This window comes from Rattus norvegicus, chromosome 10, assembly GCF_036323735.1.
Source record: "Rattus norvegicus strain BN/NHsdMcwi chromosome 10, GRCr8, whole genome shotgun sequence".
Classification (NCBI taxonomy): Eukaryota; Metazoa; Chordata; class Mammalia; order Rodentia; family Muridae; genus Rattus; species Rattus norvegicus.
Window position 1 is genome coordinate 17,762,697 of NC_086028.1, and position 22,441 is coordinate 17,785,137.

The 22,441-nt window shown below is 43.4% G+C and overlaps 1 protein-coding gene across 11 annotated transcripts in view; it reads left to right on the forward strand.

Annotated features, from left to right (window-relative positions):
• Fbxw11 (F-box and WD repeat domain containing 11) overlaps window positions 1–22,441 on the forward strand; it is a 97,654-nt gene that overhangs the window by 25,516 nt on the left and 49,697 nt on the right. For 5 of the 11 annotated variants that reach the window (XM_039085889.2, NM_001395595.2, NM_001414338.1 and 2 more), the window contains 1 exon segment: window positions 10,821–10,922. In XM_039085889.2, coding sequence (XP_038941817.1) covers window positions 10,821–10,922 — 102 coding nt within the window. 11 annotated transcript variants of the gene reach the window in all.

Below are 22,441 nucleotides of genomic sequence, written 5' to 3' on the forward strand. Positions count from 1 at the left end.
CTTCAGATTGTCTGTAGCTGCTGACCTTGTTTTGTCTCTCACTCTAGCAGGGGCATGGTTTTGCCAGCTGAAGATAGTTTCTGCAACTATCCAAATGTGTGACATTTAGAATTCTGGGAGCTTTTCAGAGGGTATATAAATGCTAGGATCCCTGAGAGGGGTGGCTGATGGGTTTGTTAATAGTGTTTAAAGAAGAAACATGAAAGAAATTAGTTTCAGCACTCGCTCGCTCTTGCTTGTTCTCCCTCTCTCTTCCTCCCTTCCCCTCCCTCTCTCCCTCCCTCTCTTCCTCCTCTCTCCCTCTCTCTCCTTCCCTTCCCCTCCCACTCCCCCACCCTCTCTTCCTCCTCTTCTCTCTCTCTCTTTCTCTCTCTCTCTCTCTCCTTCCCTCTCTCCCTCCCTCCCTCTCTCCTTCCCTCCCTCTCCTGTCTCCTTTCCTCTCCTCTTTCCCTTCCTCTCCTTTCTTCCTCTATCCTTCTTTCTTTCCTATCTGTGATAGCGGGTGAAACTGGTGGGGGGATAAAGGGTGGAAAAAAGAACCCACAAAGCAACAAAGACTAGCTACACATCTGTGTTCCTGGTTTGTGGAGTATTTTAATTATTTGCTTATAGCTAAGTCAGTCACGTTATTGAAACAGTTGTGTTAAAAGGGTTTGGGGCAAGTTGGTAGGAATTCTGTGTCTCTCTATACCTGGCCTTTGTGTACCTTCACTACTTCCTCTGTGAGCAGTGCTGCAGTGCACCCAGTCAGTCATGTGCACGCCTGCAGAATCACTCATTAACCTTGTTAAAGGCTGGCTTTACCATTGTCTGCCATGGAGATTAGGTGCTTTGAATGGCTAAGTACTTAAAGCCAAGGCTAGAGATACAGAGGAACTGACTGGAAAATCAGTGTAAAGACAGAAACACAAGGGTTATAAAGGCCCTTTGAGCACCAGCATGCAATGAAGTCCCTGGCTTCAAGCAGTGAGAAGTCTCCTTACCTGCTTACCTGTAGGAAACAGTGTGGAGGGACTCAGAGTAGCAGGAACCTCTTCCTGAGGCCATGCTCAATTGTTCTGGGTGCCTGGTGGGCCAGAAAGCACAGAGCTTTATTACCTAAAGTCAATTAGGGTCTGGGAACAGTAGCCATATGGGAAAGGAAAGTGTGAATCTAATTATAAAATTATGGACTGGTGATATGGCTCAGGGAGCAAAGGCAGCTCTTGACTAACTGGATTCCATGCTGGACCTGATTCTATGCTGGGACCCCCACAGTGGAAAGAGAGACCCCATTTCCTTAAGTTAGAGTTGTCACGTACTGCCCACATAATACTCATGCACACAAAATCAATCAATACAAATATGATATACAGTTTAAATTAAGGGCTAATAAACATACCCTGTGGTAGTAGCCAGGCTTGGGTCCCTCACACCCACATTGTTCTCTAAGAAGCAGGATTTTGATCACCATTGCTTTCTAAGTCTGTTGTCTATAAAACGAAAGTATCGAAGACCTACCATTGGAATGTGTGTGGATTAGGGGAAGTAGGGCCTGATTAACTTCTGAAGTTGTTAGTGTTTAGTGCTAACAGAGGCTTGTTTACATGGTGTTGAGGTCTGAGTTCCCAAGGTTGCTAGCAGCACCTATTTCCCCTCTTGCTTTTAGTTTAGTTGAGTTTAGATTTGATTTTGGTTGTTTTCTTGCATTTGTTTTTCCCTTGAGACAGGGTCACTCTAGCCCAGGCCATCTGGGAACTTACTGTATCATCCAAGTCGTTCTTAGCCCAGGCTGGTCTGCAAAGTATGGCAATCCTGCCTTCTGAGTGCTGGGATTACAGGTTTGAGTTGCAGTCCCAGCTCACTTTTTAAACACTAATTCATAGTTTACAGAGTCAGGATCATGTTAGATGGAGAAAGCTTGGGGCAGTTTTGCAGTAGATTTACAAAAGATTTTTCAAATACCAACTGATTTCAGTCCTGTGGGAGACAGTGAGATGGGGCTTGAGGACAGCATCTGCCCTGTAGGAGTTGGCCACATCTCTCCATTTAGTAAGTGAAAAACTATACAGCATTGTTTACAGAAATCACTTCCCATACCAGAATATTTGGTTTTGCCATTTCTTACGGTGTTCGCTGAAGCATATAGTATACTGGCCTCTGCAACAAATATTTTTGAATAAATAAATAGTTAAAATGAAAAAGCGAGTTGTCCTTAAGCCATCTTCCTGAAGCAGTTATCTCTTTCTAGGAAAAATAAGACTATTATATGGGGAGAAAGTTTTTCCCATATCTTTTTATTGTTCTATATAAAACATAATAAATTTTGCACTCTCACATGAGAACTTGGCGTGCTAGAATGCAGAGGAACCTTACGCAGACATTTCCATAGACAGTTGAGGGTTTTTGGCTTGTGAAGTAGAAGGGCCTGGAAGGGAGGCTTGCACCTTTGTCTTCGGTGCTACATCAATCCATTTTCAGTTTCCAAGAGGAGAGGTTTATGGACATAAGAGGGTTGGAGGCTGATAGCCCGGGATCTTTGATTTCCGATGAGGATCTTGTGACATCACAGATGTGCTTATAATAGCAAGAGTGTGTGCAGAAGGGATCTGGTGTGGACTAGGACAGCGTCCTCTTGGGAACCGAGACCTCCTGAGCTACATTATTCTCATGTGACAGCGCTCCATGACCTAACCACCTTCTAGCCCACTTCTGGTCCACCACCTCACAGTGCTGTCATGCTGGTTAACACGTCTCTAGCACACAGGAACCCTGATGGCACAAACCCATGGGACCTTAGCCAATGGGAAGGAAGGATGCAGACAGCACCGAGGACTTGGCTCTCTGCTGCTTGTCCTGTCAAACGGAAGTCCTCATGCTGAGCATGGTAAAGCATGAAGCCAGTGTTTTAACTTGAAGACATGGGATCTAGAAGTTGGTTGCTATATTTCCAGGTATATGTGGTTGACTGAAAGACTAAAGTAGAAATCTTATTCTGAGTGTTTTACATGTATTAAAATGGGGCCATCAGTTTTAGTCCTGAGTTAGTGCTTTTTAAATGCCTCAGTGTGTTGGAATTTTTTTTAATGGACAGTTATCTGGGTCATGAATAGGCACCTGCTGGATGGTCCTATGTGACAAATATCCTGCTTTTCCTATGGGTACTCCATAACTTACTGTCTGTCCTTGATGCTGGGGTTTTATGTGCTATTATGTTTAGTATGATCTGATCTGATGGATGTCTCTGTGGTCTTAGATAATGTCATTGTTTCTTCCCCTTAACATAGTATCTTATTTGTAGATTGATGAGTCAGTAATACATGTGCTTTTCAGACTCTGAATCCATGTGGCACAATTGAACCTCACAGGTTATGTGTCAGTTACCCAGTTACATCCCTTAGGGCTGAGATAGGAGTAGCAGGTTGATACAATTTGAACTAACCAGGGGGATGTGCCAGTTTGGAGAGTTTAATATTAAACAGAGAGTAATAGGTGGTGTAAATTAGAAAAGGAAACAGGGGTTTGGGAGTCAGATAGAATTCTAGTTCTACTCCCCACCCCCTTTTAAAGGCAAGATTTTACGTACCCCAGGCTGGCCCGGAACTTGCTACATAGTGGAGAATGGTCCTCATTCTCCTGCTTCTACGTCACTGGTGTGCAGTTCATGGTTGTAAGGGGAGAGGGCCAGGGAAGAGACATTTTCTTAAGTGGTGTAGCCACTGGCAGTTTAGTTGTACATGTTCCTGTAAATAGCCCATCACCCAAACTCTTATAGCAACCTTAATTAAACTCTGTGTGCTACTCACAAAGCAAACAGAAGGGTTGAGGAATAGGTCATCCACAGAGTAATTTGCCAGCATGTGTAAGGCTTGGGTTCATGCTCTAGTGCTGTAAAACAAGCAAACATAACAGAAAGAGGGGAAAGAAAAAGTAATTATCCTTTCTCTCTCCTTTGTGCATGGAGATCATGATGGCATCATGAGGTTAGGGGTTTCAGTGTCTTATCCTGGACCATCGTCAAGATGAAGTAATTGAACATTTGAGAACTGAGAGAGCAGTGTGTAAGGATGGGTTGGGCTCTGGCCTTGAGTTCTAATGCTGTCAAGTTTTTATCATTGTTGGCCTTGTTTGTATCTCAACAATTCAGGAAATAGTTTCTGCTTTCCTTATTTCTCCCCTCTTTTCCCATTTCTTCTTGTCATTTCTTTCCTTATTGTATATCTCAGCTTGAAAATACTCTGGTGTAATATCAGTGACAAGTAAATATGCACTTCTAAAGTACAGTTGCTAAGAATTAAATATCAATTGTGGTCACATGACACATGGTTATTTATTGTTCAGCTCTGTTTTTAATAAAGTGTCATTCTGTTTTTGAAAGATTGTTATACATGAAGGTATGAGTTGGTATTATATTTTTTAAAGGTATGAAAAAGGCATTTGAATTGTGAATTAACTTTATTATTGGTGTGTCTGTGTGCGTGCGTGTGTGCGTGTGTGCGTGTGCGCGTGTGCGCGTGTGCGTGTGTGCGTGTGTGTGTGTGTGTGTGTGTGTGTGCGCGCGCGCGCGTGCGCGCGCGCGCGTGCGCATTGGTAAGTGTGGACCATGATACAACTGGTAGTCAGAGCATAGTTTTGGGGAGTAGAATCCCCTTCTATTTTGTTCTCTGGGGGATTGAACTCAGGTCATTATTCAACATTAGAAGCCTAGGTTCTAAGTCTTTTGACTTAGAACAAGCAATTTGACACACAAGCATGGTTCTTAATTTTGATTAATTATAATGCTTGCTCTGTTTGTCTTGAGATGATTGCAGTCTTAAGAGAAATTTCAGTGGGTCCTGCTGGTTCTTAAACTTAGGTTTAGAGAGCTGATGCTGGCTGGAGATTTTCAGTGGAGCATTTGTTACTGCCCAGTGTCCTCCCCAGAAACAGATCTTTTTTTGGCTCCTGTGTCTGTATCCATCTCATAAGGAGGGCATAATGGAAGTCTTATGGAGAAGAAAAGGACTTGCACTCTGAGTGTTGCTGAGTCCTGGCTCCTCATGTACTGAGCAAAGTTTGCAGTATGTGAACCAACAATCACTGAGTGCCTTGCATTCCCTGAGATGGCCTTTTCACTTCTCCTCAGATTGTGCTTTTTCTGTAGCTGCCAGGACTCACTGCTCTGCTGACATAGTCGAGCACCTCCTACATTGTCACACCAGTGGTTTAATTGTTGAATTAACAGTTTTGTGTGTACTGTGTTTGTGTCCATGAATTGTACTCATGTGGAGGCAATGTCTTTAGCTTTTAAGACCCTCTGTCGATCAAACATGGAGCTAGTGATGAACTAGGCAGATCGGCCAAGGAGAACTCCAAGGATCCTTTTGCTGCCTCCCCAATGCTAGGGTTTCCAAGCGTGCACCACTACACAGCTCTTTTGCGTCCTAACTAGGGAGCTGAGCACAGGCCTTCATACTCGTGCACAGGCGCTTCCCATTGAGCCTTCTTCCCTGCCCCTGATTACTGAATTTGGTGATTTCTTGCTTAACGGAATTAAATGGTCCAATATTCATATTTATTGAACTTTAATAAAGTTTGCAGTAACCTACTAATGGCAGCTGTGGTTTTGTATTATTTACTTCTACCTTTTATCATTCCGTTCTTTGTGAATAGACGGTCATCTTCTGTGTTTACTACATGTTCTAGAAAACAGATCTTTTTCTTTGAAGCTGGCTGTGGATTGATAGTGTGCTCCATTTCCTTGTTGAGCTAAGAATCCATGACCCATGGATTTATCATTTAAAACCGTGTGTGCTGATGCAGGGTATACGCACAAGAGCTGAGATAGTGGTAGTTATGAGCTACCTGGATGGGGTCTGGGAACCAAACGCAGGGCCTCTGGAAGGAAGTGCTCCTAGATGCTGAGTTGCCTCTGTGTACACACCCAGCTGACTGGAGGTTGTGCAGTTCTTAGCTTTGCATATGCTCTTTGTTCTTGAAATCCATCCTTTCTTTTCCCTACTCATCATCTTAGGCTTTACCTCCGCCTTTGGCTAGGTTGTCTATGTGGGGTGTGTGTGTGTGTGTGTGTGTGTGTGTGTGTGTGTGTGTGTGTGTGTTTATACATTGTCCAGTTAGCTTCCTGTGTGTGTCTAGGGGAAAGTCTTGTTGTTTTATTTTAGTTTTTCTGTGCAGATAGGATTTTTATTGAATGAGATGGGGTTGAGGACGTCTAGCACATTTGATGTGAGCTAGATGACGGTAATGGTTGATTTGGTGAGAAGGGGTTTAAAGAAAAGTACCTGCAAGGGGAATTACAGAAAATCAATAATAATGCAGATTTCTAAATCAAGACACACCAGAGAGATGACAGCATTCCTCTGTGTATTGCTTTAAAAGAATTGCCTCTCTGAGAAGGAATGAGGGCAGGAGATATGCAACAGTCCCACCCAGAAAGAGACTTTGTGAGCACTCTGCAGGCTGGCCAATGAGAAGACAGGATGGCAGCAACTACTTTTTTATTGATTTGTGGTTCCTATGGTACTAGAAAGAGAGTCTAGGACATTCCTCACTTACCCCCTTTAATAAACTTTGAGCTTTTGAAAAATGCCAAAAAACTGTTATTCTTGTCTTTTACCAACTCCAAGTGTTTCCCAGCTAGTGGTGAATGTAGCAGAATCGGTGAGTGCCTCCGGGTTCCTTGGCCAGTGTTTTGACATTAGAGTTGGAAAGGTATTCATCCTGATTTCTATTTGCCTTTAATTCTAGAACCTGGAATGAATAATTTCATGTTTTCTACAGATAATCTTAAATTAGAATTAATTAATTAATATTAGAAGTGGCTAAATATGAAATTCTGACAAGTGTATATTGGAAATTTTATGGCCTCTGGGATGGATGGTCCTTGTGAGAGTCTGTGGGACTTGAAGCTGAGGTTGGAAGAAGAAAGGCTTGTTTGGCATTGTTGGTGGTTGCTGACTAAGTAAGTTGATACGTATTTGTAAGTTTGTTCTTATTTGTAAATACACCATTCATGGTAAATTCCTCAGACCTATTATAACAGTAAATAAAGATATTTAAGGTAAGATATTTAAAAATATACAAGAAGGGAGGGAGGATTAGTCACATTGTAAACATAGCGGATGAGAAGACAGTTTTTATTATTTAAAAAAAAAATGACAACTTGAGTTTCCAACCAAGTCCTGAAGATTAAATTAAAAGCTTGAATCAATTACTGTTACGGTTCTAGCTGCATTTTATTTGATGTTCTTAGAGTATTGAACTTCTGCTTTTGCCCATTTTCAAGTTGGGCCCATGACTTTCTGGGTTTTAGGCTCAGGGCAGCTTGTGTGGACTTCCTTATTACAAGGTATGTGGATTTCGTGTAGCAGCCTCTTCTGCTGAGTAAAGACTCTTTCCAGCAGTGTGTCTAGCTAGTCAGCCACAGGGTAACTGAGTATGGGACGGAGCACTCCTAAAGCCCTCTAACTCCCACATCTCAGACCTCATTCTGACTTGGAAGATTGCAGGCCTGCTGAGCGGAGAGGTGAGATCTCTGACTGGGAGGTTTGGGCAGCTGCTTTACAGCACAGCTGGGAGGTGCCTGGAGCTGCTGTCTCTGCGGTCCTGGTCTGCAGCAGGTCTGTCAGCTGTGGAGCTGCCATTCTAATCTAGGGTTACTAGGATCAGCCCCAGCTCAGACCTGGCAGTGTGAGATTGTTGGACAAGAAATCGCATCTCTTTAAATCCATTTTCCTATTCTGAATGTTGGAAAAGTAACGTGCATAAAATGGAAGTGGTGTGACTCACGAGGAGGACCCGGTCCCATTTCAGGGCCTACTGCTGTCATTCTACAGACAGCATCTATGGTGGATGCTGTCATTCTACAGCATCTATGGTGGATGCTGTCATTCTACAGCATCTATGGTGGATGCTGTCATTCTACAGCATCTATGGTGCATGGTAGGAGATAAGCTGGAATTAGGTCAGCAGCAAGTCCTTTAAAGGTTTCTTTGGTTGATTGGGTTTGTGGTTGTTACTGTTTTGGTTTTTTGCTTTCTAAATAGAGTTGGACATGCTGGCAGACACCTTTAGTTCTAGCATTGGGAAGACTCAGGTTAGAGGATCATGAGGTTGAGGCTAACCTAGGCAGCATAGTGAAAATTTGTCTCAAAACCAAACAAACAGATGGACAAACAAACAAAACTCCAAAAACAACGAAAAAGCAGGGCAAGTAAGATGTTCAGTAGGTAAAGGTGTTTGCTGCTCAGCCCAATGAACCCAGTCCTGTCCTGGGAATCCTTTCAACCACATGGAGGAGAAAAGGAGAGAACTGATTGTTCTAACCCATCCTAGGACCTCTGCACCTGTACCATGGCATCCTGTACCATGGCATGTGAGTTTTGCTCTTAGCCCCCTCCCCTCCCAATAAATAAAACTTATAATAAAAGAAGCCAAAGCAAGCAAACGAAACTCCTCTGGAGTCTGCAAATTTATGTCAGACTTTAAAAATGGTGTGACTCATGTTTAGGGTATAGTTCAGTAGCAGGATACTTTTCTGGAACTCATGAGTAAATTTGACAAAGCAACATGACCATTTACTGAATAAATGAAATTGATCGCAAGTGAGCTTTGTTAATTTGGCATTAGTCAGACACTGCTGCTGTGACCCTCTTGCTTAGGACCTGAGTGATTTTGTGATTGAGCAAACTAAACAGTCCAGAAAGAAACACTGATCTGTGGGTAGGGATTCTGCTCATGGCTCACATACCTGGCACGTACAAAGGTGCCGGGTCAGTCCCAGGACTGCCAAAAGGAGAAACAACAAAATCATCAAGAGAGTTCTAAATTGAACTATTTGAGGATATTTGGGAGTTTAAGTAATCCATGTAATGAACATGTGATGTGGGTCTTTTCTCTGACCACACAGTCTGATAGAACCACTATTCCAATTAGTATGTGTAACAATAGTGTGTGTAATGGCACCCCTGGGTAGAGAGCTCATTGTGGAAGAATCACTCACATGCATGTGGACCTTAGCTGGTGTTCAAACAGATCATCTGTGGGCGAAGACAGTGTGTGCTCTTCAGCACTTACTGTGAGAGTTTACTGTGACAGTTGTCATAATAGGAATGGGTTAGAGGACGTTAGAGATGGCAACTACTTTCATTGCATTTTACAAAGGTGTTCATTCTCAGGTCTTTCTGTGGTTGTTTTCTATGTTGCAAAATGGTTGGACAACAGAGTCTGTTCTGGAGTAGCAGACACTTCCCCATTGTATCGCCCAAGCCAAGCCTTTAAGAAGCACTCAGGTTGGAATGTCTGGTGGCTTTCATTGCTTAGAGAGAGGTAGGGGTACTGCTACTTATTCCGTTTTTTGGTGTCATGCATTCACATGCCTTTTCTAAATCAACTCAGTATTCTCTACATTATGAGTTGAGCTGTAACTAGTAAGTAGGAAATGGCTGGGTAAGAAACCCAGGTTTATCTGATTGCAAGCAAAGCTTTCTTTGTTTATAACACACTTGTACTAATTGCAGAGGTTACTAGTGTAAACCAAGGAGCCAGGGGGACCAAACATGGCTTGGGCTTAAGATGTGTGGAGTATTTCAGTAGAACTCAAACACCTATCTTCAGAGTTTGTGTGTGTGTGTGTGTGTGTGTGTGTGTGTGTGTGTGTGTGTGTGTGAGAGAGAGAGAGAGAGAGAGAGAGAGAGAGATTATTGGGTTTTGCCTTTGTAAATTAATTGATCCTAGAATAAAATATTTATTAAATACCAGTAGATGGTTACTATATATTAGCTATTATAAGTGCTCAATTTTACATTTTCTTAATTCCTTTGAAAGCAAGACTTTTTTTTTTAAATGGTAGAATGGAATCAAGGAATTAATCTTTTAATTATTTTGTTTTGTTTTGTTTTGTTTTGTTTTTCTGAGACAGGGTTTCTCTGTAGCACTGGCTGTCCTGGAATTCTCTATGTAGAGCAGTCTGGCCTTGAACTCACAGAGGTCCACCTGCCTCTGCCTCCCGAGTGCTGGATTCATAAGTGTTTGTCACCACTGGCTGGCAAGCTTTTAATTCTTAGTTTTGTCACCAAGTTTGTACATAAAGTCCAGAATGGAAAGTCGTCAGTCACAAAGCTCTGCGTTTCTCTCTGAGAATGCAGAGACGTTGACGCCGGTGAATACAGGATGTATGTCAAGCAGTTTTAATTGTCTATCACTTATCTGTCTTTTCCTTTGCCTCATTCTCTTAAACCTCCTGAAATTTTACTTTGGAGAAGTGTAAAACTGTATTCACATAATGTTAGGTTACCAAAGTTCTCGGTAGGGGGGCGTCCAGGTCTTGAAAGAATGGGATTTGGCAGCCAACAAAGCAAAGCTTAGAGCCCTGGCTCCTCCCTCCTATGCTGTGTGTCCATGTACAAATTATTCAACAACTCAATCTCCCTTTTTTCATAGTGTGGTGTGGGGGATAGGGGATCCATTAAGAAGGCCTTAGCAGTTTCCTAAGCAGCTGAGACTGTGTGAGATAGAGCAGAACTTGTGGAATTGCCACTCTCTCCCGTGGTCTGGCCTCAGACTCCCAGTTCCCTCTAGTGGGTTTTCATGGAAGCATTCTCTCCCTCTTGATTCTGTTTACTGTATCCTGTGAAATGAGTGATTGGCTGCACAAAATCCCTGTCCATAAGACAGAAAGGGGGCCTGCTTCCCAGGGTTCAGGAAACTTAGGACCATCCCTGCCCTCTAAACTGCATGGGTGCACCCCTGCCCCTACTAACACTCAAGCTGCCTGTGTGAAGGAGTGACTTGTTGCGGCCTCTAACTGCTTCTTCTCTTCCTTCCTTTTTGTCATCCTGCAGTGTTCTGTGCCAAGGTCTTTGTGGCTAGGCTGCGCCAACCTGGTAGAGAGCATGTGCGCACTGAGTTGCCTGCAGAGCATGCCCAGTGTCAGATGTCTCCAGGTGCCTCTCTTCTTTCTTGTTGTAAATGTGTTTTTACGTATGCCATGAACATTTGTTGAAACTTGCAGTAGTGTGTTTAATCCAATGTTAAGTCTGCTAAATGTTCTGTGTAACCCTCTGCTTTCCTCCAGCCTGGACACCCCCATGGAGGAGGAGTACTAGGAGGGACCCTTCTGAACAAACAGGTCTTGAAGGGTCCTTTCTTACTCCCCTTTCTGCTCCTGCCTTTTAATTCTCTCCCCCTTACTTCAAAGTTGTGATTCTCATGTTTAATTGTTAAACCTTTGAAAAACGAAACAAAACAAAACAGTCTGATATTTCCCATTTGGCTGCTTTTAACAGTTTTGAGTTAAGAGGGTTTCATAATTAAAACAATTTTTCTGTTTTGAAACATCATTTGGTTTACCTTTTCTCCTCTATTAAAAAAAAAAAAAAAAAGGTAGAGAGGGGAGGGACCCGCCAGTTAACACTGTACTGTTTCACTTTCCGAAGACCACAGCTTTATGCTGCTGGCAACCATCGGTTTGAGCCAACTCCAAAAAAGGGCAGATCTGATACCTGCCCTCAGGTCCCCCCAGTTTTCCAGGCCAAGGCCAGCAGAGAATTCCACAGATAAAAGTAATATTGGGTGGGGGTTTTGGATGGATGGGGTGGGGGTTGCTTAGGATAAAACTGTTAGCAGGAGTACAGTTGGTGTTAGATCATGATGGCTTCTGATAAAACCAAGGCCACAGCTATCATGGCCTTACACGGGAAGTTCTATTTAGAGAGTGTTTAATTAAATGTGTCAGTAGCAGTATCAGCTTTTATTACTGTATAGTTTGTTCAGGTTGGTATAACTGTCTTTTAAAAACAGTATTAAATTCCTGGAGTCCTGATGATACTGCACAGATATTAGGAAATGAGTCAGAGGGGAATTGATGCCATGGCTGCTTTCTTTCCCAAGGCTTGCCGTGTACAGTTTTTAAATGGTGCTAGGGGTTTGGAAGGAAGAAGTTTCTTTTATGTTGATGTTTGCCATCTATTTGCCAGCCTGTGAGTAGCATTGGTGTGGTTATTGATTGAAATGACTGTCTTTGGAAAATTGTGCTGGCACTTCAGAACAGCTAGAGGGAGGCTAGATTTGGCACACCGCCAGTTCTTAGGTCTGTGAAGGTAGGTTACAAGTCTTGGATATAGAATTGAGTGTTTCTTTCAGGCTTTCTTGCCTCGAAAGGGCAATGCAGCAGTGATCTCTCTTCTTGGTACCACAGAATGGCCATTTGCATTATAAAAGTGTTTCTTTAAGTGTTCTTGAGGGTTGCCCTGGGTTTGTAGTGGGCTGACCCGGTTTTAGCCAGAATAGGGGAAGACTTGTATTGTAAGTCTAAGTTATTAATCTGAGGTTCTCTTTGCTACATTCAGTTAAAATTACAGGGTAGCGTAAGGCACTAAGCAGAGCGCCCCAGGCTGTGTGTTGGTACCTACTGTGGGTTCTCTGGAGCTGCTAGGGAGAGGGAGGAAGTGCAGGTTCCTCTTAAAAATGAGGAAATGCCTTCAAAGTTCTTTGGAGTCACCTTCCTCTGAGGAAAAAAAGATGAAACCTCGCCTTCATCTAACCTTGTTTCAAAGATTAGGAGCAATATTGCCTTTAAATGCATGTAGGGAACTTTGATTGTTGAGCCTTTACTGTGACTATCATATAATCGAAGGCAGGTGGCTCAGTGAGATAAACCAAGGGCTTAGCTGACGTTAGCAAATCGTTATTTTGTTCCCTGTGAAAATGAACCTGGAAGATGTCCTTTCTTTCCACTTACTTGTTCTGTATAAGTGTTATTGTTGTTGCTTATTTTAAACAAAATATGTATCTGGAGTTTAATTCTTACTTTTAAAATATAGTTATTGTTTCTTAAAAAGTATAATTATCGGGGCTGGGGATTTAGCTCAGTGGTAGAGCACTTGCCTAGCAAGCGCAAGGCCCTGAGTTCGGTCCCCAGCTCCGAAAAAAAGAAAAAAGAAAAAAAAAAGTATAATTATCGTTCTGACATCTGGTGTTGGGGATTGAACTCAGGGCCTTGTATATTCCTTGTCACTGAGCTGCAGCCTTGGCCTTTCCTTCTCCTTCTCCTGTCTATGTGGGGAGGGCCTCCAGGGCTGTGTTGCAGTATCCAGACGGCTCAACCTTTGTTTTATTACAAAGGTGGCTCTCTTTGACACTGCATTTAAAAAGACTGTAGAAGAGGATAGAGCCTTAGTTGACTTTGCTTGGGCTGTAGAGGTCTGCGGTTGATATACTGACCCTGTCATAACCTCGGCTTTCAGTCTGTTGTCCTGTGTGGGTGGCTGTGTACATTTTGAAAATACAGGAGTAAAGGTAGTAATTGTATTTAGGCTTAATTTAGGTCTTGTAGGGTTTGCTAGCAGAGTAGAGGGTTAGCAGTCCTCTACTTCTAATTGATGGCTCACAGCTGTTAGGTTTATGACAACCTGTGGGATGCAGGAGTCACTGTCCCCGTTTTCCTCATGTGGCAGCTGAGTAGATGATGAGCTCCCAGGCTGAGACGATGTGTGCTGACTGCTTAGGTTTGTGAGACTGTGAGGTGCTGAAGCACGTGTTTGAGATCCATGGCAGCCTTGGTGCAGACTCTCTTCCCCCTATACTGGTTTTTAAATTTCCTTCTTCCTGTTTTTTGTTTTTTGTTTTGTTTTGTTTTAGCATAGCTTCATTTGCGGAAATTGTACTAGTAATAAATAATGTATGGTTTCTTTAGTCATTATTAATTTGAACCTAAAATAAGAAAAACATGCTAAGTTCAAGTATTCCCTTTGCCAAGAGGAAGGAATACTCCCAATCTTAGAGCTGGGATTAGAGCCTGAGTGGGTTTCCGGGAAGGCACTGCCATAAGGGTGTCCCTGGTATGCAGTCAGGGGCACAGCTTGTTTCCTGCTGTCAGGGAGTTTTGTGAGTGAACCACAGATGAAAATGCAGACTGCTCTAGTGTGTGCATGCATGCCTGCGTGCGTACACGCATGTGTGTGCATGCATGCAGTAAAGCTCTGCAGTTAGCTGAATCTCCATAGGCTTTTAGAGTCATGGTAGCTAGATTAAACTTGGTCACTCTCCATGTCGTAGAACACTTGGCTTGTCTCTGAATCTAGCCGAGCCGAGCCAGTATCCTTTACTTCACAAGCCCAGAGTTGACCACTTGGTTCTTAGATCAGACAATCCAAGGACCCTGATTTACCAGGACTCTGGCCTGAGGTTAACACTGATGGCATATCTTTATTTCCTGTGTTATGACCTATGATTCTTGGTTTGGTTTTGGTCCTGAGGATTGAAGCACAGGCCTTACATGTGTAGGCATGCGTCCTCCCAGTCATGCCCCTGCCCTCATTAGGATCCTCTGCAGAAATTACCTGGGCTGCTGCTTTGTGGATGAAGCTATAGAATTGGATTGACTTGGCTGAGGCTATGTATTTATTGAATAGAAAACTGGGTTATGAACCTAGCCCTGCAGAGCTGCCCCAGACTACAGTCACTACAGCCTTCTTTAACTTGGCAATGGTCATTTTAGAATTTAAAAAAATTCCCCTTGTTTTTAATGTCAAAACTGAAAAGGCACGAATGGAGCACACAGGCCCAGTGAAGTGACTGAAGAGTGACAGTGTTTCTTAGGGGTAGGGTCCCGTGGCTGTATTCATTGACCTCCTCTTGGCTGCTTCTTGCTTTGCTGGGCTGTGAAGAACTCAGCAATGAGCCGAGGGCTGGGAATGCTGCATTACTTCAGGCTGTAGCTACTGACAGGGTGGCCGTGTAGTGGGTGAGGTGGATTGGATGGGGAGTTGGTGTCCAAGCTGGTAAGCCCAGATTCATCTTCTTGCTTGAGGATAGAGTCTGTTCCCATTTTGAGACAGGCAAGTAGTTCTTTACCATTCAGGGTTTTGGCTAATTAGAGAATAATAACAAATGCCTCATGCTGATGGTCTGCTTCTTAGGGGTGGAAATCCGTTTCTTTCTTTGCTTGCAGTGAGTCCTCTCTAGAAGAAGAGGCTATTTGATTTGTAGTTCTAGGGCAAGTTAAAGAGAAGCTAGAAGACCAGGCAGGTGATGCGGCCTGGCCCAGCAGTGGACTCTCCTGACCACCTGTCCTCATTTCTTCTGAGAGTTTATTACTTCTGATGATTATTTTATTACACTTCAGGTCTAGAAGATATGATGCTTAGGATGACCTTTGGGATTTCTCAGTGTTAGAGCCTTTAATGCTTTATGAACATTAAAAACCATACCTTTCCTTTCTGTAGGAAAATTGGCAAAATACAGTGACCAGAGTGGAGATACAGCTTAGTGGGAGAAACCAGGCCTTGCAAGCCTAGCATGCACAGAGCCCTAGGGTCAGTTCCTAGTAGATGCTTCCCTTCCCATGTCTGCCAGTAACCTCACTTCCAATTACTACCTGGGGGCTTCATTTACCTGCTGCTGGGCAGCTCTGACAACAGTGACAGTGTCCTAACTGTTCTGTGAGCCCAGCTTGATTTGGAGTCAGCAGAGGCATAGAAGAAGCTGGACTTTGTGTTCCTTGAACTCTCCCTTACCCAGAATGCTTCTGAGTTGATCTTTTCTCCAGAGGATTTTATTTGCAAACTTTATTTGAAACCTGGGGTGGAACTTTGTAAGCATTTGCAGACATGAGAAGCACTTACCTTAATCATGAGCAGTCTTCAGACCTCTGACTTTGCTGTTTTCCAGGACATTTTAAAACAGACTTAAGATGATGTAACTGAAGAAAAAAAAAGCAAGTTTGACAAATCACTGATTTCTGTCAGCATTTAAAGATTTAAAAATGAAAAGGAACAGTTGGTACTGAAGTCTATAAAAAGGCCCATAGTATTATGGTCTGTCTTTATAATCCCAGTACTCGGGAGGCTGAGAAGTATAGAAATCTTAGGAAAGTGTGGAAAATCTTGTTTTCCTCCACTGGTGTGAGGATAGGAAGCTTGAGGCTTGCCTGGACTACCTAGACTTTAAACTCAGAAAACCAGAGCAAGATGGCTCTGAGGGTCAAGATGCTTGGTGCCAAGTTTGATGGCCTGAGTTCAGTCCCCGGGACCCACTTTATTTTGGAAGGAGAGAACTTCTTCAAGTTGTCCTTTGACTTCCCCCCCTCAATTTTACTTGAGGACTTGTCATCTGACATGCTGGTTCCCAATTTACCTTCAGGTGAAGTGCAGACGGCCACACTGTGTACACTGTTAATGCAGACAGCACACTGTGTACAGTAGCTAGCTCAGTCCCGTCTCTTCATGTCAGTACGTGAGGTGATGAGCCAGGAACACTCCATCTTTTCTCTAGAGCAATATGCATTGTGGATAAGGCTCTACAGTGTGATTTTAGGTCAAGAAGATAGGTAAATGGATCTTAGACTATATTAAAATGTTTTTTCTTTTTAAATAAAAATTTGCTATTTGCTGTGTTGCTTGTAAAACCTCACTTATTTCTCTTGGTTTGTTTATAGTTGTTTATTTTGTTTATGAAGTGACAATTTAGATAGTGGGAGTAGGTAAGTCTAAAGAAAAAGTACTGATGTAGCTTCAGCATCAAATAGCTGTAATATAACATCAGCTTCCTTTTATTTTTCACTCTGTGATGTTTTTACCTTGGCATTTGTGTGATATATATATCCCTCTGTATAGTTTTGTTTGTTTTTGAGGCAGGGTCTCACTGAGTATGTAGCCTAGGTTGACTTTAAGCTCTTGATCCCTTGAACTCAGCACGCTGAGTGCTGGGATTACAGGCGTGACTTTGCAGACCTCCATTTTAAACAACTGTTGGCTTACGTGTCTAGGTTATATAAGTTGATCAGTCTTTTATAGTACTAGAACACTGCTGTCATTAAACTTTGATATACATTCATGACTAATTCCTAAGGATACAAATTCTCACCGAGAAATTTTGGGTTTTCCTAAAGTTCATACAGCAGGTTTAAAGTTCAGTAGAAAGGTTGTTTGATATGATCGTATAGAAATAATGCCCAGTGTAAACTACTAGAAAACATAGGAACACATGAAGAATAAATTTAAAGCTACCCTTTGTCGGAGGCTAGAAAGATGGCTCAGTGACTAGAAGCACTTGCTGTTCTTCCAGAAAACCCGAGTTTAGTTTCTAGCACCCAAGGTTGGTGGCTCACAACTCCAGCGCTAGGGGAAGCCTACACACACACAGACACACACAGACACACACACACACACACACACACACACACACACACACACACACACACACACAAACAAAATAGAAAACCCTAAACTTTTTTTTTTCCGGAGCTGGGGACCGAACCCAGGGTCTTGCGCTCTACCACTGAGCTAAATCCCCAATCCCCTAAACTTTTAATTATTAAAAATACATGCACCCTTTTTCTTTTTCCCCAGCAGCAAATATTTATGATATTCCTACTATGTGTGACTTTTTATCATAGGATCTAAAAAAAAAAAAGAGATGTGTGGGAAGAGGTATTGGGGTGGTTCAAGCTTTGGGAAACGGCTTCAGTTTTACCTGAGCTGAAGAGAAGCCCCCTAAGAGTGAAATGAATGAGCAGGCTGATTGCAAGGGCAAGGGTGAGAGAATGAGAGACTCGCAGACCTTGGGGACAGTGAGTATCAGTGGGAGGGGGAGCACTTGAGGTGGGAGACTGCGGAGGTCAGGCCGAGGTCTGCTGGGGTGTGGAATGAGGGATTAGTGTGGACCGAGCATGGCCTGGGGTTCACCTGTCAGCTGTCCGTCTGCCCTCACTGCACCTGGGCCCTAGAGCATTTTACCAGGAAGCCATCTAACAGTCTCCTTGCTCTGGCCACACAGTGAGATGGAGAGATGGAGTCTGGGACACCAGTTCTAGCCGGGCATGCTAGTCAGCTTTTCTCCAGAGCCACGGATTCAAGGGGAGGCAGGAAAGGAAGCATACAGAACTGTTCATTTTATTGTGGCACTGACAGGTTGGAGCTTCGCAAGGCAGGCCTGGTTCCCTGCTGCTCCCACGAAGCAATTTCCGGTGAAATCCTTAGCCTTTACTCAAAGGCTTTCCATTTTGAATGAAGCTCCCTTATATCCTAGAGGGTATATGATTTACTGGAAGCTTATTGGTTGTCTGTGTCAATCATATCTGAAAAAGTATTTCCCAGCAGCATCTGGATTAGTGTTTGCGCAGACAAATGGCCACCATAGCCTAGGCAAGAAGATACACGAAACTGGCAATCACAAAACTAGACCTGGGGTAAGGGCGCTGGTGTTGGTGATTAGGTGCAGCGATTAGGTGCAGACAGAGATAGTCATGATAGAATGAAAAGAGAAAAGGAGGGTGTAACATTACTAGACATGTTGCCGATCTGGCCAAACTGGTATCATTTATAGCACTGATATCTGATGAGAATTTATGGCTGATTGAGTGGAGTCTCTGGCTGGCTGCCTACAGCACAGACATGGCACTCAAAGCAGGGTTGTTACGGGAAGATCCATGCAGTCCGTGGGAACTCAACAGTCAATGAGCGTGTACATGAGCCGTCCATGAGCGTGTACCTGCTTACACGTGTTCCTGAGCTCTCCTCTTACACCAGGCATCTCTAGGTCTGTTTACATGTGAGAAAAGTGCCCTGAGAGGAGGAAGGGAGGAGGCAGGCCTGAAGGAAGGCTAGTCTCTGACCTTAGGCACCTCTCTGGTTCTTACAGTAAGGCATTGCTGTGCTTGTCTGCATCTGACATACAGACATAAAAGGCTTCTCAATATTTTTTTTGACAGCTATATATTTTTATTACTGGTATCTTTAACAGAAGGAATGAAGCTATAACTCACTTTGAAATTATACATTTGACTTTGGACAGCCCATTATTCATGCCAACTGTTTGAAATGTTACTGTAAGGGCTTTTCAATCTTGTGTTGGTCATCAGGAGACGTGTCATGTGCCACTGGTAGCTTGAAGGCCGGGTGTCTGTTGAGAGGACTTTCTAAGTGGGCACTGCTGGCCTGCTGGCCACTGCTCCCTCCTTTGGGGCTTGATTTTTTTTTTTCATAGCACTTAGCGCTGGCTGAAATTAGATTGTAAATTTGTTTTTTCCGTCTCTTGCCACACCTACCCCACCCCAATCCATGTTTGAGGGGAAAAAAAAAACCCCACAGGTCATGTTTTCCTGTGAAGTGCCTGTAAGCACACTTGTTTCTAGACTGGCAGGTAGTGGGCACTCAGTAATTATTCACTGACTGAAGAGTGGGCACAGTCAGCTGCAGTGAGAGGGAAAGGTTCTGGCTCTGTTCTGGTTCTCACTGGATTGCATAAGTAGGTCCACTTTGGACTTGGATTTCTGAGTTCTGTGAATTTAAGTTTTTCTGTGAGTTGGCAGGTAACTTTGGACGAAAGTTGGTTATGCTTTTAAGCCAACTAGCTGTAATTTTATTTTGCTCTAAAAAGTAATCTTTTAGCCAGGCAGTGGTGGGGGTGCCTTTAATTCCAGCACTTGGAGGCAGAGGCAGGTAGAACTCTCGAGTTCAAGGCTAGTCTGGTTTACAGAGTCAGTCCCAGGACATTCAGGGCTACACAGAGAAACCCTGTCTTGAAAACAAAACAAAATAAAAAGTAACCTTTTCTGAATATATAGTTTATTAACAGAGAATTGGGGTAAAAATGGAAAGTGAGGGGTAACCCTCACCCTAAAAGGCAATGCACTTCACGTTTTACATGTGGTTGAGACTTTTTATGGGCATAATGAGATGCTTCATTTTTCTTTATTTATGTCTTGTACAATCGTTTAGAGATTTATTTAGGTTTTTGCTGTTTTGTTTTGTTTTGTTGGAGATAGACTCTGCCTTCACTGTGAACTCACTATGCAGACCAGGCAGGCTTTGAACTCACAGAGGTCCACATGCCCCTGCCTCTGAATGTTGAGGTTAAAGGTGTTACCATCACTCCTGTCCTATTCAGGATGCTTGTACTAGCTTTTTCCTCCAGATAATGTGATTTAAAAGCATCCCACAATTTGGTACTAATCAAGGTACTTGGAATCTCGGTTTTAGGCATTACAGCATGCACTGTCACCTCTGTCCTTGCCTTCATTTGAACTGTACAGGGCTGGGTGGGCAGAGCTCATCACCTGGTTCATATTGGAAGCACATTGTGGGATGATGTCACAGGTGAGGCAGGTACAAGATAGAATGAGGCCTGTCATTGGACGAGAAGGAAGGATGGGCAGGAGAAAAGTTTGAGGGAAGGGGAGGAGACAGGAAGCTGGGGCAGAGTAGCCGCAGGACAGCATGGAAGCTATACCTTTACAGGTTGTTATGAATGTTCTTAAGGGATGGATGTGTGCAGGGCTTTGTATGTTTAGGTGGGCAATTATATCTTATCAATTGGATCAGAGGTTATTGTGTTGTGTGTTCTTTCATGTGCAGATTTAAATGTAAGAAAATGTGCAGTGGCTAGTCTTGGCCACCTCGGAATTGGGATGTATGCTTTTGTCATGATATCTAGCAGATACCTTGGGACACTGCGGTGCCGGACCTAGAGTGGGTAAAAAACTGTTCTATTTTTTATATTTTTACAACAACAGCAGATCTCACCAAACCCTAACCAAGGGTTTTATTTTGAGAAATTTGGAAAGTCTATTGCCCTGTGGCATCAAAGTTGGCAGACATCATGACACATGTCAACTCTTCACTCTGAGCAACTTGAGCATATGTTTGAGTCAGCTGAAATCATGGCTTAGGAAAGAACATCTCCTGGATACACTTGGCTATGAGAAAGAGCCCCAGAGACATTTCTAAGCACGCAGCTGTGCCAGCTTGGGACAGCCCAGGCCTTCTGACTGAACTACCTGGTCACTGTGTTTAGAGTTGTATGTTGAGATGATTCAGTTACAATGGCGTCATTCACATAGCTGTACACTCTCTCATACATGTCTTACCAGCCGGGGGACCCCTGTAGTCCATCATGCTATGCCTCGCTAGTGCAAAGAACAAGCTGGCAGTCCCAGACAGGTTACATGGAAGCACGAGTTGTTTTATATAAGGAAGCTTACCCCTTGAGACCGTCAGGTGTGCTTTACTAGAGTCTGTAAATTACCTTTGTCCTAAGATACTTGTTAGTTGCTTAATCTGAAATCTCTAGAGCAAAACAAAAATTAAAATCTCTTCATATTTATTTACTTATGTATTTTGTTTAATGTATGGGTGCATTGTCTGCATGTACACCTACCTGGGTGGTGGAAGAGGGTATCAGATCCCATTACAGATGGTCATGAGTCACCATGTTGGGAATTGAACTCAGGACCTCTGGAAGAGCATCTAGTGTTCTTAACCACAGAGCCATCTCCCCAGCCCAAAGTCTCTGATCTTTAAAACAACAGGAATGGAAAAGTTAACAGTTACAGTGATAATATCTGTGCTGACAGATAGGAAAGATCCATGTAGTAATCCTAGAAGGATCAGGACTGCACTCCTCACTATCATGGATGGCCTGGGAGACACTTGAACCTGGTGTCCTCAGTCAGCACTAGCTCGACCTCTGCCTTTTTCTTTCATGCGCGTGCGCACGCGCACATACACACATGTGCCTGTGTGCATGTGGAGTTAGTTCTCTCCTCTCACCTTTACTTGGGTTCTAAGGATTGAACTCCATGTATTAGGTTTGGAGAGCAAGTGCCATTACCTGCTGAGCCATCTTGCTGGCCCCAGATGCTTCTTAGGATCATCTGATAGTAATAGTTTAAAGGGGGGGGGGGTGTTCAGGGATAACCAGTTACTCTCTGATTAGATTTGAGGCTGGCACTACAGGGATTCACCCCGAACCCTTATAAATATGGCGAGGAAGTCATGAGGCTGAGTGGGTAAAGCTACTGCTGTGGTTTTGCTGACTGGGAATAATGCGTCTTAAATCTCTTTGGTTGTGCCCATGGATTAGCTCTGTCATCAGATTCAGTCACAGAGGTGTATTGTTTCGGTGAGCATTGGTAATTGCAGAGGCTCATAACTGATCAAAATGCTGAAAATGACTGACTCTTGAAAATTTGGGAGACATCTGGATCACCCTTTCCGGGGCCCAGAGTGTCAAAGATGAGGGGCAGAGGAAGAAACTAAGGGATGGCAGAAGCAGTGGATTGTGGAACACTGTCTTCTGTCCCTCACAGCTCTGATGGTCAGCACGAGACCTACACAGCACTGGACCTTTAGCATTCTGTCAGAGGACGCCAACAGAGGGATCATGAGGCCCCATTCCTCCCTGTAGATACAAGTAGGGAGTGAGAGACATTTTCTTCAGTTTAGCCACTGGTAAAGTGTCCATGTATATGTAAGCAGCCCTAATCAATCTCATAGGTGCCAAAAACAAAATGAAAGAAAAAGATGTGGTGGGGCCGGGAGCTAGTTGAGCCGAGGAAGAGGATAGTGGAGCAATGAAGGACTCCGGCGGAAAGAAATGAAAACACACACACACACACACACACACACACACACACACACACCCCTCTATTTGAGTGCTCCCATGTATGGTTATGCTGTAGAAA